Genomic DNA, 18,757 nt, shown 5'->3' on the forward strand with positions numbered 1-18,757 from the left:
TGAACGTTTAGGCACTCTTCTCTTCCCTTCTCATACGTACAAAACAAAGAGAATTAAATTTAAACTTTGAAATCAAAGAAACACCTAAACATTCCAACAACTCAAACTTGAATTGTATGAACGTTTAAGCACTCTTTTCTTCCTCGTTGTTGTAGCACAAGGTCTAAGGTGAGCTTTGGGGATTATGTGAAGTGTTTTGGAGGGATGGGAAGTGGTTGGATAGTGGCTGCAATGAAGGAGAAAAACTGCACAGAAAATGGAAGTGTTTGTAACTGAAAATGTGTATGGAAGAGTGAATGAATTTTGAGGAGTGTTGGATGCTTATTTATAGGTGAAATGGGGGAACAAAAGAGGGAATATTGCAGCTAGGAGGGGATGAATGATTATGGGTGCATGTGTTTGGAATAATGAAGGGGGAATGTATGTAATAAAACAACTAGGAAAAGTTATGGAAAGTTGGAAATGGGAGTGGGAACTCACGGCATTGTTGGGTTGTTTATGGGAGAATAAATGTATGATAATGGCTAAATAATTAAAGGGAATGAATGGGAGTGACACTAGGTTGGTTATGCATGTGAATGCAAGGAGGAAAGCTGAAAATGCAAGGGAAGCTCACGGCACAATGTTGTTTTGCTTCTTGAAATGCATGTGAATGCATTTGAGTGTAATATGAAAAGAATGACTAATTAATGTATGTAGGGTTGATATGCATGTGAATTAGGTTGGAAAGAGGTGGAAGTGGAATGTTATGCAATGATAATGTCTTGTAAAGATGCTAATAAATAATGCATGTAGGGTTAGCTAGGTTGGCTTTGTTTGGGTGCATGTATGTTAATGGTGGTTTTGCATGTGAATTGATGGATTGTTTTTGATGGAATGGATGGTTCTTTGCATGGCTATAAGGGATAGAATAAGAGAGAATGGGCTAGGCCCTTTGTTTTATGTCCAAAGTGAAAATAAGGCCTTCAAATTCGTCCAAACTTTGGCTCCATGGATAAGCTATCCAATCCATGCCCAAAAATGCTCCAAATGGCCTCAAAATGCACTTTCTTGCTCCCTAAGCCCTTAGAACCTGAAAACACACAAAAGAAGCATAAAGAACTAAAATAACTAAAGAAACATAACGTAAATGTACGAGAACAAGCCATTTAAGTCGCATGAATATGCTCCTATCAACAGACAAATGCGCCCATTTTTTCAAAGCACTTAAGGGAAGTAAGAAGTACATTACATGGATTGATGAATGTGCCGAATCATTCAAGAACCTCAAGGAGTACATGTGTAAAGCCCATCTGCTCTCTAAACCTAAAGTTGGTGACATGTTCATTGTCTACACTAGCAAAGCTCTATAAGATGTGGAGACACGATACTCCAACATTGAGAAATTAGCTCTAACATTAGTCATGTCTGCTCGGAAACTTCGCTTCTACTTTCAAGCACACTCCATCATCGTGCTTACCAATCACCCTCTTCGACAAATATTTCAGAGTCCTGACACTTTGGGGTGAATGATCAAATAGGCGATAGCACTAGGTGAGTTTGACATCTCCTACCAACCAAAGCTAGCTGAGAAGGTGCCAAGCAGTTGTAGATTTCATCGCCGAATTCATTTATCATGTTGACGTTGCTTTTACAACTAAAGGAGTGGTTTCATTACCCCCGAAAGCTCGAAATGTAGAACCAACATTCCCCATATGGACTCTATATGTTGATGGCTCATCCAATCAATAAGGTTGTGGAGCAGGACTAGTCCTAACTACCCCCGACAAGATGGCGATGGAGTATGCTCTTCGTTTCAAATTCAAGGCATTAAACAATAAGGCCAAGTATGAAGCCCTTCTAGCAGGCTTACGTTTGGCTAAATGCCTTGGAGTTAAACAAATTGATATCTTCAGTGACTCCCAATTGGTGGTTAACCAGGTCACAAACAACTTTGATGTCAAGGATAGCTCCATGATAGCATATCTTACGCAAACACAACTCTTGTTCAAGCACTTCCACTACCAGATTATCCATGTCCCTTGAGCGATAAACAGTCTTGCAGATGCCTTGGCTCGCCTCACCTCAGTAGTGGAAGACAAGATTGGGAGAAAAATTCATGTCGAATTGTTGGCAGCACCAAGCACCATGGTCGCAGAATTGTGCAACTTACAACTTGGGGATAGTTGGATCACCCTGATTTATAAATTCCTTGCTCATGGCACCCTCCCAAATGATAAAGTCTAAGCTAAGCAAATTCGATACAAGTCTATCCAATACCTAATCATTAATGATTAACTCTACAAGCAAGGTTTTAACCTGCCAAACTGAAGATGCCTTACACTTGTGGAGGCAAAAATTGTCCTTTGGGAAATACATGAAGGAGCCTGCGGAGATCATGTTGGATCTTGGTCCCTAACACACAAGGCTTTTCGCCAAGGATATTACTGGCCAACACTCCACCAAGATGCCATCACAATATCCTGCTTGTGTGATAAGTGTCAACGCTACACAACTATTCTTCACTCACCTCCGGAGCCTCTCACTCCTATGATCAGCCCTTGGCCTTTCGCCTAGTGGGGACTTGATTTGATCGACCCAATGCCTGCAGGGAAGGGAAAGGTACGTTATGCAATCGTTGCAGTTGACTACTTCACAAAGTAGGCAAAAGTAGAATATTTGGCAACCATTACTGAGACAAAAATAAAAGACTTCGTATGGAAGAACATCCTTTGCAGATTCAGCATTCCCATTGTGATAATCACTGACAATTGACGACATTTCGATAACAAGAAGTTCATGATGTTCTGCTCCAAGTTCAACATCAACTTATGTTTCGCCTTCCCTGCTCATCCCCAGTCTAACGGACAAGTTGAGGCTATCAACAAAATAATCAAGCACACTTTGAAAACCAGTTTGGACAAAGCTAAAGGCTGTTGGCCAAAATTTGTACCCCAAGTTCTTTGGTCATATTGCACTTCATATTGAACTTCAACAGGAGAAACTCCATTCTCACTTGTCTTTGGTACAGAAACAGTTGTCCCAGTTGAGCTTGAGCAAGCAACGTTCCAAGTCCAAAACTATATGCAAAGTGAAAATGACAAACAGCTCACCCTCAACTTGGATCTAGTCGAAGAACACAGAAATCAGGCTCACTTGAGGAATGTCGCCAATAAGCAGCGCATCTCCAACTACTATGACTCAAGGGTCAAACCTTGCTCTTTCAAAGTGGAGGACTGGGTATTAAAAAAAAGTTTACTCTGTGACAGAGTCTCGAGTGAAGGCACACTCAGTCCAAACTGGGATGGATCGTTTGAAGTTGTTGGCTTCAGTCGCCCTGGCTCCTACAAGCTCAGAAGCTTCGATGGTAAGACCCTTGGCCATCCATGGAATGCTGATCACTTGAAGTACTATTACAAGTAGACTCACATTGTACAAGTGTTAAGCTACAGCCATTTGGCATCCTATGTAATGAAGACCATTTGGCATGAATTCAATAAAGAGGTGATTTAGACAACTCGGTCCTAACTCTTTTACATTCCTAGCAATGAAACATTTGGGTTTGAAGCTTCAACATGAATGCTTCCAACATGAAATAAAGTCTAAGTATATGTCAACAAGACTATACAAATAAACGAACAGCTTCGTAGTATATTTGTTCAATCATAGCAGTCGTGGCTTATATCCAAACAAGGGATCTATTCAAACATAGGTAAACATTTATCAATGATAGTGCAAACACTTGGCAATTAACATTGGATTATACAGTGCAAAGTCATAAACATCCATAAACAAAAAGCTCTTAAGCTTATAACATGGCACATGCCGTACAAACAACAAACTAGCACATCCAAAGTACATGGCACATGCCATACAAACAACAAACTAGTATATCTAGAGTACATGCAGAAAATGAAAGAACTGCTAATCATCTTCATCTGAGGTCTAACCCCTGACAATATCACTATGTGTCCCACCACCATCCTCTACATCTCCAAGATTATCCTCACCCTGCTGAGTTTGCTCATCAGCACTAGCCTCAATCGTTAGACTCCTCTTGATTACTAGGATCGATTGTGTGGATGAAGGTTTCACCCTTTTGTTGATACTCATCTATCTCCTCACGGTACTTTCGAATAATGCTTCCATCGTCATAACGCTCAAGGTCGGCCATCCATTTCCTTTTCTCAAAGTGAACTTTCTGGGTGCAATGAGGTCTAATAGCATGGTGAAAGGCCTGGGAACCCAAGAACTCCTGCACGACAACTTCCCTCTCAGTTGGGATACTCCCCTTCAGCTTATAAACCTCGACCAAGGCACCATCCAACTCTTCCTTGACCTTGGATGCCTCAAGGGTAGCTACCTCCAACAGTTTCTTAGTCACCTCAAATAGTTTCTTGAGCCTTACGTTCTCACCATTCCACCTCGTCAACCTCTCCATGGTTTGGTCCTTAAGCTAGACGACCTCTGTCAAAAGTTTCTTATTTTTCCTGACGTCATCCACACGCTACTTATTCTCTTTCAATTTCACCTTATACCGCCCAGCCTTTTGCAGTCTGTCTTTGTACTCAATTATGACTTGCATGACAAGATGATCATCACTACCAAAAAATAATAAAGAGGAGAAAGTAAGGAAATGGCAAAGTAACACTCACATAAGAAGATAGCTTTAACATCCGGTCGCGATCTGATTCATTATTAGCTAATGGCTCTTCAAGGTCATCAAAAGTGAATTGACATCCTGCCAGACAAGTGTTGATATACCTAAAGCTCTTTGGCTGCATGGCAACCTTCAAATCCTTAAAAGGGACATTGCATGCCTCTTCATTGTCCTTCCTTTTACGACAGGAACCATGATCACTTTCCTGGCCAGTGTGTTCCACAGCTGGAGGAAAGATGGGATCAATAGTAGGAAGAGGAGGCAACAATCACCTCTCCTCCCCTGCAACTATGGCAGCAGCACATTCGATGGCCACAGCCTCAACTTTCCTGGAGGCAGCAATCTTGAGGACCTCATCTTGAGACTTAGGTCTAATGGCTGGTCTTACCTGGTGCTTGCGAACTTCCTTGTGAAACAGAATGTCTTCTGAGGGAATTAACATAAGTGCTTTCCTTTTCTTAGTGTTAATCTCCCCTTTCTTGCTCACCTTTTCCACTAAACAAGGAAAATCAAAGTAAGGAATACAACTTTATAAAAAACAAAGGGGGGAAAAGCAAAGGTCAAGTGAAGGAAACAACTTACTCACTCGTCTCTCGCACTCGAAAACTAAGGGCTGGAAATCGTACTTTCGAAATAAGGGTCATAGCTTGCCCAAGTGTTTATCTTCTTTGGGCACCCTCAACACCTTCTCCACATCAGCTAGCTCCCGTCCAAATAGCTTGATGGTGCCGCGCATCACTGCATGAAGAAAAATGTTAGAAGTAAGAGGAAATCACAATAAATAGCAAATAATGCGAACAATGGATACATTACAACCTATAGTTTGGAAGTGACTAGGAACATGTCGCTTAGGTGTGACACCCCTAGCATGCTCCCAATCATTATAAAGAAAGCACCAACAGTTTTTCCATGTGCAGTATGCCTTTTTCTTACCGAAGACAATATGCTATCTTGCTTCGACACGCACACTCGGCATAACAGTGCATGACTTCATCGAGCGCATCTTATAGCAGTAACGCCATTGATGGAAGGAAGGCTTACCTAACCCACACTTCATTCAAAATATATAAAACCCGATCAAGGTATCCTAAAAAACAGGGTTGAGTTGCCCAGGTGCATATCCAATGAAAGATAGCATCCGTTGCAACCATGGGTGCAAAGGTAGCTTCACCCCTAAGGTCACTAGTATCTGGGTATAGAGCATAACATAACCTTTGGGCGGCTCAGTGAGCAATTCTTCACAATGCACCAAGCGCATTCCTACACTACGAGGGATACTACATGACTGCCTTAGGGCCTCAAGCTGCTTTTCGCTATCTAACAAGTTGTTCTCTAAATGGTTTGCTATGAACTTAGAGCGAAATATGGGTATGGCGTCAAAAACACCCCTTCACCCACTGACATGAAGGAGGAAGAACTAATATTGACTAAGGTTTGACAGTTGTAAAGATCATCCAAGTTTTCTTTTGTACAAGACTCTAACAAAGACCCTGAAGACTCCGACATTACAGGCTCAAACCTAGAGCTAGAGCTAGGGGAGCCCTTATCACTAGGACATCCAGGCTCTGACATCTAGGATCGAAACATAAGGAAGTTCCTAGGGCATGAGGAAAAGCTCAACCAGTTCATTATGTGCATCAACCAAATACATGAACACTTAAACAATTCAACAAGAATGAAAGCATTTGATCTAATGGAAAAGACTACTAACCTGAAGATGGTGCAAAGCAGCGCTGAAATCCCTCTCAACTAGAGAATACTCTGTCTTCAAAAATTACTACAAAATGACTAAATGAAGGCAAGGTAAAGAGTGGAAACTTATCCTTTTTATATAGTTCAACCTCTTCAAACTTCCACACAAGCTAGGGAGTTTTAAATTTCAAATTTTCAATTGACCCACTCCGGAAAAAAAAATAAAAATAAAATAAAAGGGAAGGGGGAACACAACAACTTCATCAATAGAGGACAACCAAAAATCTCAAGAGCTTCACACACTCTTGATCAAGATAGTGTGAAGCAAAACCAATTTAGGGTGACCAACAACAAGCTTCACCCACAAAGCTTCACCTACAAAGCTTCACCAACAAAGCTTAACTACAAAACTTCAACGCTAAAACATGTAAAAGCTTCACACACTCTTGATCAAGATAGTGTGAAGCAAAACCAATTTAGGGTGACCAACAACAAGCTTCACCCACAAAGCTTCACCTACAAAGCTTCACCAACAAAGCTTAACTACAAAACTTCAACGCTAAAACATGTAAAAGCTTCACACACTCTTGATTAAGATAGTGTGAAGCTAAATCAAGTTTTGTGTCCTAAAAATAGCTTCAACTATTCAAGCTATATACCCAAACAATTCAACAAGAATGAAAGCATTTGGTCTAGTGGAGAAGACTACCAACCTGAAGATGGTGCAAAGCAGCACCGGAATCCCTTTCAACTAGAGAACACTCTGTCTTCAAAAATTACTACAAAATGAGCAAATGAAGTCAAGGTAAAGAGTGGAAACTTATCCTTTTTATATAGTTCAACCGGCCAAAGAAATTCAAAATTCAAATTCAAACCATGAGAAAGCCCCACATGGAAAGTCTTCAAACTTCCACACATGCTTTAATTCCACTGACCATAAGTCATGGAAGTAACTACATTTTTCCAAGAATTTGGGAGGCTACCAAGAAGAGCACTAACTTGCATTTTATCGAAAACTGGATGGCCAACATTGGCTAAGCCTTTTGCCATTACCTCCATTTTAGTAATATGATCGACCATAGAATCAATTTCCTCCATTTTTGTCCCATTGTATTTCTCAAGCAATAACTGAATGTATGTTTGAGATTTAGGGCCATACTTCATTTCAAGTAAATCCATGATTTCTTTGGCCGAATCATATTCTTCATAGAGAGGTATTAATATATCTTCCATGTAATTTAGAATTGTGGCCTTAGCCAACTCATTATTTTCCACCCATTTATTATAAACTCTAGAGGGCCCAAGGGGCCTCTTATCCTTGATAGTCTATAAAGTCTTGTCATGGGTTAAAAGATAAGTGATCCTTCTCTTCCATATTCGATAATTAACATTGTTCAACCTCACTATTTTAAAAACTTTAGATTTGGAAGATTTAGTTGCCATAGCTCAAAAAATTACAAAACAAAGACAATACTTAATACAAACTTAAATACAAAGACAAATACAAATACTAGTAGTGTACTTTTAATTATTGCAAGCCACAAATGCTAAATGTTCTTAATAAATTAAAGACTAAAATAAAATAAAAGATAGAAACTTATTTATTTTTAGTAGCATATACAGCGCACACTCACAAAGGCTTTGTCCAATCAGTGAAAGACAAGTACTTGTTTAGCATACCACGTCGATAGAAGGATCGTGGATTTCTTGCTTGTCTACTTGGCCAGGCGTGATCAATTCTTCCTCTATTTTCGTGCACAAAAGTAGTCTCTTCTCGTTTATTGGATTCTTTTTCAATTCTCAATGGTCTTGGTCCCCTTAAATTTCTTGCGGTTGAAATTTCTCTTTGTGCCAAATCAAGATATATAAAACCGTAATGGGTATTATATTGATCCAAATAATTAAGCACTTTGACTCTAGAACTCCGAAAATTAAACACTTGCCACCACTTTTGATCTTTCTGACTATTATTCAAAGTATTCCACAAATCAACCTTATAAGTGAAATTATTGGGGTAAACAGAATTAATATCACCTTAGTTTGAATTGAAAGGAGCTGACAAGGTTGTAGGTGGCTTTTCGAATGGGGCCTACTTGAAGATGAGCCCACCTCAAAGGACCTGCGAATTTGACTTTCTAATGGACAATAATCTTTATTATTATCTCCTAGTCCTTCACATGCACTATCATAGTGCTCAATACTAAAAGAAAATCCCCTATTTCTTTGAACCAAGAAATCTTGAAAAATGGAGGAGTTCCTTCCTTGATTTCAACTTTGTGAATCACGCTTCTCCTTTTGAAAAAGATGTGATTGTTCCCCCTTCTGAAGAAAATTCATCCTGCAACATGGTGGGTAATCATGAACTGCGGAAACAATTCGTCTTGGAGGAAATTAGTGTTGTCGGTGTTGTGTATTACCGCGAGAGGACAAGACCACAAATGGATGAACACGAAAACGATGTTGCTTGCTATGGGTTAGTAGGGTGCTACGGTTAGTCACGACAGAGGAAGGCACAAAAATAGCGAGTTTAGTCTCGGATTTGCAACAGTCAGTGAAGGACTACGAATCAATTGTGATGGTACAAGTAAGACTCTTGGGTTTTGTGACCAAATTTCAAAAAAAGAGTTCAGAAAATATGGGTTCAATAGGACGCTGCAGGTTTTCGGGTTTCTGTACAGGTTTGGTTTTTGCAGCCAATGATGCCCACTATAATGGGTTTTTTGAGGTTCTAATAGGACTGAGTAAATCGTTTGGATGTAATTCGTTCAAATTCTGATAATGGTAATTATAGTCGGGGAGTGAACTTAGTGAATTTGAACGCTGAAATGGTTCAATGGCAGATTGAGTTTTGTTCTCTACCAAATGAAATGGTGTGGGGGAATATAGTTTGAATTGTTAGGTTAATTCGGGCTTGGGTTCAAACGGGTTGTAGGATGAGATTTCAGATAGGCTATAATGTTTGAATGTTTGGGTATCTTTGTGGGTTTTGGGTTCTGCAAGAAAATTCTCAGATGCCAATTTTAAACTTTCAATCAAAATCGGTTGAATATTTTCCTTATCCACCAACGCCTCTTCCCTAATTTCTTCTGAAGTTAAATCTTAGTAAGAACGTTGTTGGATTCGGTACTTGACGAAGAGGAAGTCTCAAATGTAGTTCAAGACGTCCTCGGATGAAAATTGGGAAAATTGTTTTGATTTATGAAAAAAAACTTGGCTCTGAGGTCAATGATAGAAATTAGGTAGTTCATAGGATCGGAAACGGATTTCATTTGGACTATCGATCACAATATGGTGTGAAGGACATGCACAGAGAGTGAGAATGGAATTGAATGAATCTAACAGAAAGGGATTTGACAAATATATAGAGATGGAAATAAAATGTGTGGAGGAGTTGTACTCTTCAGGGGAAGTTATAACTTTTCACGTTAAAATACAACTATTCACATCCTTTTAGAATTAATTAGTTAAATATACAAATAATTATATTATTTTCTTTAGTCATTAATTAACTTATTTCACTACAATCATATGTATATTAGTACACCAATGTTATGGTATACCTTCACATATGATTACACATATTGTGAAAACCATTTTATCATAATCATATTCCAACAGTAGCAGTATGTGCGAATGGAATCTCATTTGATGTACTGAGAAATCCTCAATTTCATGAAATGGTAAGCACCATAAATAAAGCACTCTAGAAATACAAGGCTCCTTTATATGAAAGAGACAGAATTACTCTATTGGATATAAAGAGCCTCGTACCCCTTGGGTGCATAATTTGTGGCATTTACTATTTAATGAAATTGAAAGTTTCTTAGTTTAAATGATATTTTATTAGAGCATGTTCAATGGAGACCTTAAATGGAGTCCCTACAACCGTATAGTCCGTAAATATAGAGACAAATTATTTTCAATGGGCTGTAATTGAAGTCCTCAAAGTATCTCAATACGTAGGGGTTTGCCGGATACCACAAAAGAATTCTCAAATATGAGGACTACATATAGGGACTCAAATAGTGGACTCCATATTAATTTGAGTGGAAATGGTGCTACTCTTTATGTTTTTTGAACCCACCCAAGTGGGCCAACTTCTCATTTGCCTTTTTTTTTAATTCTTGAAAAATCAATGTTAGAAATAGTTTTTTTTATTTTTATCAATAGTTACACTATTTCAATGAAATGAATAATAAGTTTTTAATATTTTAGTCCCTATATTTAGGAATTATAATATAAGGAATTTCCATTATAGACAATATCCTTTTAGGGACTTGAATATTCCTCTAAAACTTCTAAATGAGTCCTCAAAAGTGATCGTAGGAGTCCTAAGTAGAAATTCCCATTGGAGATACTGTTAGCATGTAATGATCCGATGACCTTCATATCAACCATCTCTCTTGTTATAGTTTAGAGCATGTATGCATTTGGAGAATTCACATTCGGTATTTATTTTGTTGTTAGATGTTTTAAGGGATAGAACTACTCTCTTTTTGGTATTTATTTGGTTGTTTTTTTTCTTAATTTCTATCTTATACTTTAAATTCAATGAACTAACAGTAAAGAAATTAGCATTGGTAATCTGTACTAACGGCTATAATATTATTTAAAGATTGCATTGGTATTGAAACATTGCATTGAAATATCAAATAATAAATCATTAATATTAAAATATTAATAAAAGACATTAATAATTAGTAAAAAAAAAAAATTTTGAAGCTGCTGTCAAATTTGACAACAAGTTTCTTTACTGTCATCCCATGTTATGCCACATAGTGACACACCCCGTCCCGAAGGAGGGCATGCTGGCCGTCACGTGAGAGTGACGTAACCATTTGCACAGTTCGGAAGCTTTAAAAATATAAAACTTCTAAAGTGAAACACCCGAAGGTGAGTCCTTATTTGGTCCATTCTGTCAGAACACCGTTGAACTTCCTCGTAGTCACCACACCTTTGCAATTCTTGAACCTGGAGGGGCGCAAAACAAAGTTGAGTGGGTCAGTAAAACAATTCTTTTCCAATTCCAAACACTTCTCAAAACTTTGTAACCCCTCGCCGTAAAACAAGTATAATTTCCCAGAAAATAAACATATATACGTATGTATAGATATGTCAATCATGTTCCATGATATGCCATTCATGCTCACAATATGCCATTCATGCTTGAGAATATGCCACAATAGAATCTCATAATAAATGTAAATGCTCAAGCGTAATCACATCACAATATATAATCTGGCAGCCGGGAGTCACCTAACGTGACATGTACCGCTGCACTTAGAGCTCCACGCTCAACTCAATCACTGAATCTGCACACGAGTCGGAACCACCTAACGTGGTCTGCACGACAAGCTGGGTGTAATATATATGTATGCTCTAGTGCTACGATCACGTGAAGCTGTGCGATAAATCGCGGGTCACCTACAAGTCGGAACCACCTAATGTGGTCTCCACGACAGGCTTGCACCTAACTTGGATCCAAGACGAGCATGCGGTGCTGGTGAACATACACGTGAAGGCTGTGCCCTGGCCCTGGACGGGAGCACTAACACCGGGGGTGCAGATTATGAGTTCTCTAATCCTCTCAAACTACTAATGAAATACAACCATGAATACCACTTACCTGGTACTTACCTGTGCATCCACAGCACCAAATACACATATATATATAAATGTATGCCACTACCAATGCATGTGATGATAGTAGTTCAATCGTAGCTTACCTGGGCCTCCTCAGCACCATGCAACAGTATGCATAATTATGGTAATGCACATATTAAAATATGATGCATATATGACAGGATAATTAATTCGTATTTCTTTTAAAATACGTTTCTGGGAAATACGTCAAGCATACGTATATATATATATATATACTGAAAAATAACTGCCCACTCACTGATCACATCGACGTCTCATAGGTCCCTGAGCCTCCCCTAGATTGGTTACATTCTTCTTCTGTATAATTTTCACCTATACAAAAAGTAACCAAATTGACGTTATTTAACGCACATACACCAAACATTCGTCCATAACTTTCTCATACGTTGCTCAATTTGGGTGTATGAATATACCACGGTGATCTACACGACGTCACGAACGCGTGACAATTTTCAGAACTCAATTTGGAGCTCTCACGCGCCCCCACGCGCACTGTTCACTCGCTGCCCACACGCGCGTCTTCTTCCTCGCGTCGCCGGACTGGTTTCGCCGGAGTTGGTGTTTTGCCGGAATTTCTGGGAAAATTTCAAAATGTCATAACTTCTTCATTTCTTAACCATTTTCGACGTACTATATATCAAATTGAAGGTATTGACGAGACGAACACATCCATACCTGTCTCGACCCCTAACTCGCCGTGGTTTCGCCGGAAAAAGCCCCGACAGCTCCGGCCAAACTTTGAACTTGTCATTCTCCGTGTTCCTATGTCCATTTTTCACGTAATTTATACCAAAATGAAGCCCTAAACATAATATACCACGTTGGACTAGTTTTAGGGCCTAAAAACAACGGAATCAAACTTTTCCAAAAATACGAAAATTCGGCCGAACTTACAGTTCGTGATCCCGATGTCCAAATCCTTCAAACGAAGCACTCCGAGCTTCCTTAGGACCTCACCAAGCTTCCTACAAGCTTCAAAATCCCAGAAAACATCAAGTTTTACGTGTGCATGAACAGTGCACACGCACAGTGAAATTGAAATCCATGTTTTCCGAAGTGAAACTCACCTAAAATTGGTACCATCGTGTTCGTGTGGTCCTCAGGAGAATGATGGTGGTCTTAGATCCTTCGTTGGTATAGTTTTGGGGTGGTTTGTGGGTGGTCTGTGTGAGTTCGAAGGAGAGAGAGAGAACTCTCAGAGAATGAGAGATTTGTGAGGGAGGAGAGAGAGAGAGACAAGGCACGGGAATGAGGGAGAGATTTGAGGGAGGTGGGATCCTACCCAATCCCCAAATCATCAAGTTACAACATATTTTACGCCCCTTAGTCCCGTTTAAGGGCATTTTCATAACTTCACGTCCTCGGAATTAAAATTCTGGGACGGGTTGTGACACATAGGATTTGACATTTCGATTGGAAACAATTACTGGCTGTCTTTTTTTTACTATTCTAGCTAATGTGGACAACTTAGCTACAATTCGCTTTAAATAATATATTCTCTTTTTCGAGATTAGGACCTAAGACCTACTCCAATTCTTAGAGTAAAACTCAAATTTTAGTTTTTAGAAACTCAAATTTTAGTTTTTAAAAACTCAAATTTTAGTTTTTAAACTTATTCCAACTTGCTCCAACCCTTGGGGAAAATATCAGTTTTAGCCCAAAACTCATTTTTGGGGCAAATTTAGCTTAGGATTTCCCATGGGTTAGTGGAGTTGGCCCACCATATGTGTACTTTTTTTAGTTTTATATTTATAAATTCATTTAATCCAACGACTAAGATTTAATATGATCAAATCTAATGGTAAAAAAAAAAAAAAAAAAAAATCTAACGGTCCAAATTTAAATCCAACGGCTAAAGTAATTAAAAAAAAATTATTTTACATGTTTCATATTCTTTCATAGTGTTCCACGAGTTTCATGGTGTCGGTTTAGAGATTTTTCAATATTTATTAGAATCTAAATATTTTTAGGTTAATATGTTCATAAATTTAAATTAGGATAGTCTACATAATTTATTTTAAAGTTACTTTAAGAGAAAAATTATCCTAAATTCATTCTTTAATAATCTCGGGCTAAAATTTTAACCCAGAAGAGTTGGAGGAGAAAAACAGTTTCTCAGTTAATACCTAAATTTTCTATGTTAAAAATTTTAGATTTTAACCCAAGGGTTGAGATGCTCTAAAAAAAAGTGGAAAATTAAATATAAAAAAAAAGATGTAAATAATTCACCAAATAAATAAATAATAATTTTTACAGTACCTAGCAAATGATCATGAATATGAGTGTATGAACTTGATTGCAAGTCCACGTCTTTGAGTCACATGAGTTTTTTACCCATTGATGCACCACGATAAGTAACTTCACTTAATAATACTGGTTTCAACTTTTTTTGTTGGACAAGTGGTTTCACATTGCCATTGGCACTCAAAGACAATGAGGTTAGGGATGGAGTGCTTGATGATGATTTAGATCGACTTTGGCTCAAATCGTTTCCTTCATGCATGCCAACCGGATGAAATCGAGTTGACAATATCTTCGATTACTTGTTCCTCTTGTCTCTCTCTCTTTTGCCAAAAACCCTAACAATTTTCTATTGAATTTTCTTTCTTTCTTTGTTTTTTATTTGGATTTTTTTTCCAATTTGTTGTAGGTTTCAAAACAAAAACTAAGCATATATTTATAAGGAAACGTATATTCAAATTTAACCATAGATTAAGATTATCAAAATATTTTTTATGATAATATTGTAAAGTTACGATCATATTTAATTGCCTATTACTATAGAGATTTGCACCTAACTTATTCTTTATTAGAGCATTCAACGGAACCAGAAAGAGAAACCACATCATAAATTAGGGCTTTTATCTTGTGATGGAAGTGTGGTATGCAAAATGGATGAGAAAAAGATAAGAGCTTAATATTTCTTGCTAATAAAGGCAACAAAAAATATAAAAATAAAAACAAACAAGAAGCGGGAGCGCGTCACGAACCATATGATGTGACGTAGCGTGGAAACGTTTTTGAAATCTCCCATTGGCGGCAACCAGTAGCCTGGAAACACGTGTCAACAAAACCATGACGTGTCACCTCCTAAAACCGCGCCGTGACGACGTAAGAGCAGGTGGATCGGACCACGCGGTGTAAACAGCCTTGCTTTTGACAATTTTTCGGCAGCTTTCCTACCCGTAAGGGAAGTTTTACTAAACCCCTCAATTTCCACAAGTATTACGAAACTGCCACTTAAAAACCTCCCTAAACTGTAGAGCTTCCTACGTAAATTACAAGATGGATGATAAAAAATTTAGGTAAATTTGGTAAATTTGGTATTTTAAGTATGATTGAGATGCTGACCCTTTGACAAGATAAATCATCATTTTCTTTGAGTTAATTTTGAGCTCTCTTTCTATTGCCTACAATTTTAGTTGCTTGCATTACCAGATTAACAAATTTGAAGAACATCAAACAACACAAGTACTTTCCCTTCACTTCTAATTTTTCTTTGCAAATTATTCATGTTTTATGGGTGCATGATGAGAATTTTGAAATGAATAAAGTATATAATCTAGCTCATGTGTAATCATCATTTTCTTCATTATATTCTAGCTCACTGTTATAACGTGTTGCTTCTCGAGTATGTCATACTAGTCATTCCGCCAATTGTGTGGCGCTTAAATTTGTCAAGTTGGCCTTATTTTCTGATTTCATTTTATGTTGGTTTGAAGAGCTTTCAAATTTAATCCATGATGTTCTTCTTGAAAACTGTACGCTTTCTAAATAACCATAATAATTATAACGCTGATGATATAACACTTCACATTTGCATAAATGGCAGAAATTCAAATCTTACTCACTCCCCTTTACTAGAAGAAAAAAGAAAGAAAATCTTAGAAGACATGCTTGTGAAATACAATTTGGAAATTTTGAGAAAGGATAGTATCTTGTTCTACAAAATACTAGAAAATACTATGGCTTTTCTTTTTAGTTTTTCTTTCATTCTTATCTAATTTTTGATGTTTATCAGAACCATAAAGTGCAATAACTAAAAAAGAAAAGTTGATGAACATGACATTAATTTGAGTTGTAAACAAAAATGTTATCATTTATTTTTCTCAAGAGATCAATTTAATTTAAAGTGAGTTGATTCAGATTTTTTAAATCTTTCAAATAATCTTTTTATTTATAGTCTTCTGACTAAATAAATTAAACAAAAATAACAAATAGGATATGAGCATATAAAAAGAGAAAAAGTGTATGTTTATTATTTCCATAATCTAAACTATGAAATTGGATTAACCATCATGGGATGGCATAGACGCCTAGAGATTGAAGATAAATTTTAGACATTTATTGCACATAGCATATTTTAAATTCGTTTCTTAGTACTTATGAATCATACGATAGTTTCTAAAGAAATGCTGAAATGCTTTTAAAGTAAATTATCGTGATAAAACCACCTACTTGATCTTCTTTTAAAACAATAAAATTACGAAGCCGGATTCAAACTTTAGATTAATCTAAACTAAAAAGTAATCATAAGAAACTTCTTGAGGGTATTTGAGTAATTTAGACTGTGGGTAGGGTCCTCTCAAACAGCTTTTAACCCCTTGTATACAGTAGAAATGCAGCTGTTTTACCTTTTCTTGGTCCAATAATTACTGCCATAATTACTTAGACTTGTTCTGCACTGCTTTGGCTTTTGCCATAATTACTGCCAAACCAAACAAAACCAAAAAGCAAAAGCTTTGGTCTGAAGCTTCCTCCGCCACCACCAATCCTTCCAACAAATTCAGGGTCAGGCGGTATCTGTTGCTTTGCGCGTTAAAACTGTAAACTAAGCCACATACACACACAACTCTCTCACAGATTTTTATTTTTAGAGAGAGAAAGTTAAGGATAAAAAGCTAGGGTTTTTTTTTATAGAGAAGGGACATTGCTTCCTGCATTTTCCATGCCCATTGCACTCATTTCTGCCTCATGCGTGCAAGTTATTCCCAAAATCCGAAATCTCAAAACCCCAAACCCCATATTTTCTTTCCCATTAAAATCCTTTTTTTTCTCTTCAAATTTTCTCGTTCATCTCTCCCACAACCTTTATTTTCCCTTTATTTAGTCAAAACCCATCATCTATTTTATCGATTTTCTTTTATTCTCCTATCGAGTTGGAAGTCTCTGTTCATTTTGTTTTGGGTTGGTCTTGTTTATTGAGGTCGGTTGGAAAAGCTCAAAAAGTTTGCTGCTTTTAATGCTTTTACTCACTGATTTGTGGCGGTGGAGTCTTCAAGGTTGATTTTTTTGTATAAAAGGTAGAAATTCATTGGATTTGGCGAAGTGGGTTTTGCTCAAATCTGCATGTTCCTTATTATTTTGGCAGAAATCTGGGGTTGGAGATTTGATTTGGGGAAGAATTTTTGGTTTTTTATTTCTGGGTTTGTTCTGTTTTTGCTTGTTTAGATCTGGATTGAAGCCATGGGAAGCCATATGAGCAAAAAGAGCGCTGAAACATCGTCATCTGCTATCAATCTGAACAATTTGCAATACACAACTGATCAGTTGAGTTCATATGAGGCAGCTTGCAAGCTCGATGCAGACTTGCAGTCCTTCGACACTAACCTCCATACCCGAACCAATCTAGTCATCAACACAATCGCAGCAGGAGTCGAAGTCCGCGCCCTTTCCTTCGATTCCTTGAAGGAGGTGACAGGATGTCTGTTGGAGATGAATCAGGAAGTTGTGAAAGTTATCTTGGAGTGCAAGAAAGACATATGGAAAAATCAGGAGTTGTTTGAGCTGGTTGAGGAGTATTTTGAGAACAGCTTGCAGACTCTGGATTTCTGTACTGCATTGGACAAGTGTTTGAAGCGAGCTCGCGATAGCCAGTTGCTTATTCTCGTTGCGCTTCAGCAATTCGAGGAGGAGACCGAAATGGGAGGCAGTCGATACACGAGGACTTTGGAGGAATTGAAGAATTTCAAGGCGATAGGTGATCCTTTTACTGAGGAGTTCTTTCAAATATTTCAATCTGTTTATAAGCAACAAATATCAATGCTCGAGAAGTTGCAACTGCGAAAGAACAAGCTCGATAAGAAGCTCAAAGGTATTAATGCTTGGAGGAAGGTCACTAGTATGATATTTGTTGCTACATTCGCTGCCGTGTTGATTTGTTCTGTTGTGGCGGCAGCCATGGCTGCTCCACCTGTCGCAGCAGCTCTGGCCGCTGCTAGTTCTATCCCGATAGGCTCAACGGGGAAGTGGATCGACTCCTTGTGGAAAAACTATGAACTTGCTGTGAGGGGTCAAAGGGAAGTGCTTAGCTCAATGCAAGTAGGAACTTATGTTGCCATTAAGGACTTGGACAACATTCGGGTTCTCATTGATCGATTGGAAATTGATATCGAGTCCATCTTGCACAATGCAAGCTTTGCCATTGAGGAAGACGCGGTGAAAGTTGCAATAGAGGAGATTAAAAAGAAGTTGGGAGTGTTTATGAAGAATGTGGAGGATTTGGGAACTCAAGCTGATGTCTGTAGCCGCGACATTCGAAGAGCAAGGACCGTGGTTCTGCAGAGGATCATCAAACATTCCAACAACTGAAAATCGACCACCCTCGGTATTTAACCAGTTTCTGTTTTGATGTTTCAAGACATTCGAATTTGTGAACTTTCTGTTTTTTTTTTTCCTTGTCATCATATTTGTTCATTCTTAGATTGTAACTTGGATCCAGACAATTGGTTGATGTATAAAAATAATGGAAGATTATATACA

The 18,757-nt window shown here is 37.9% G+C and overlaps 2 protein-coding genes across 2 annotated transcripts; both read left to right on the top strand.

Annotated features, from left to right (window-relative positions):
* The first annotated feature begins 1,770 nt into the window (after positions 1-1,770).
* Positions 1,771-3,402, top strand: LOC137728137 (uncharacterized). Its single transcript, XM_068467014.1, has 2 exons — positions 1,771-1,852; positions 2,978-3,402. The coding sequence occupies exons 1-2, from the start codon at positions 1,771-1,773 to the stop codon at positions 3,400-3,402; spliced, it is 507 nt and encodes a 168-aa protein (XP_068323115.1).
* Positions 3,403-16,699: 13,297 nt separating this feature from the next.
* On the top strand, positions 16,700-18,757 carry LOC137729998 (UPF0496 protein At4g34320-like). Its single transcript, XM_068469059.1, has one exon. It carries the CDS (start codon positions 17,462-17,464, stop codon positions 18,584-18,586), a length of 1,125 nt encoding a protein of 374 aa, XP_068325160.1. The 5' UTR covers positions 16,700-17,461; the 3' UTR covers positions 18,587-18,757.

The sequence above is a fragment of the Pyrus communis genome, chromosome 3, assembly GCF_963583255.1.
Source record: "Pyrus communis chromosome 3, drPyrComm1.1, whole genome shotgun sequence".
Taxonomy (NCBI): Eukaryota; Viridiplantae; Streptophyta; class Magnoliopsida; order Rosales; family Rosaceae; genus Pyrus; species Pyrus communis.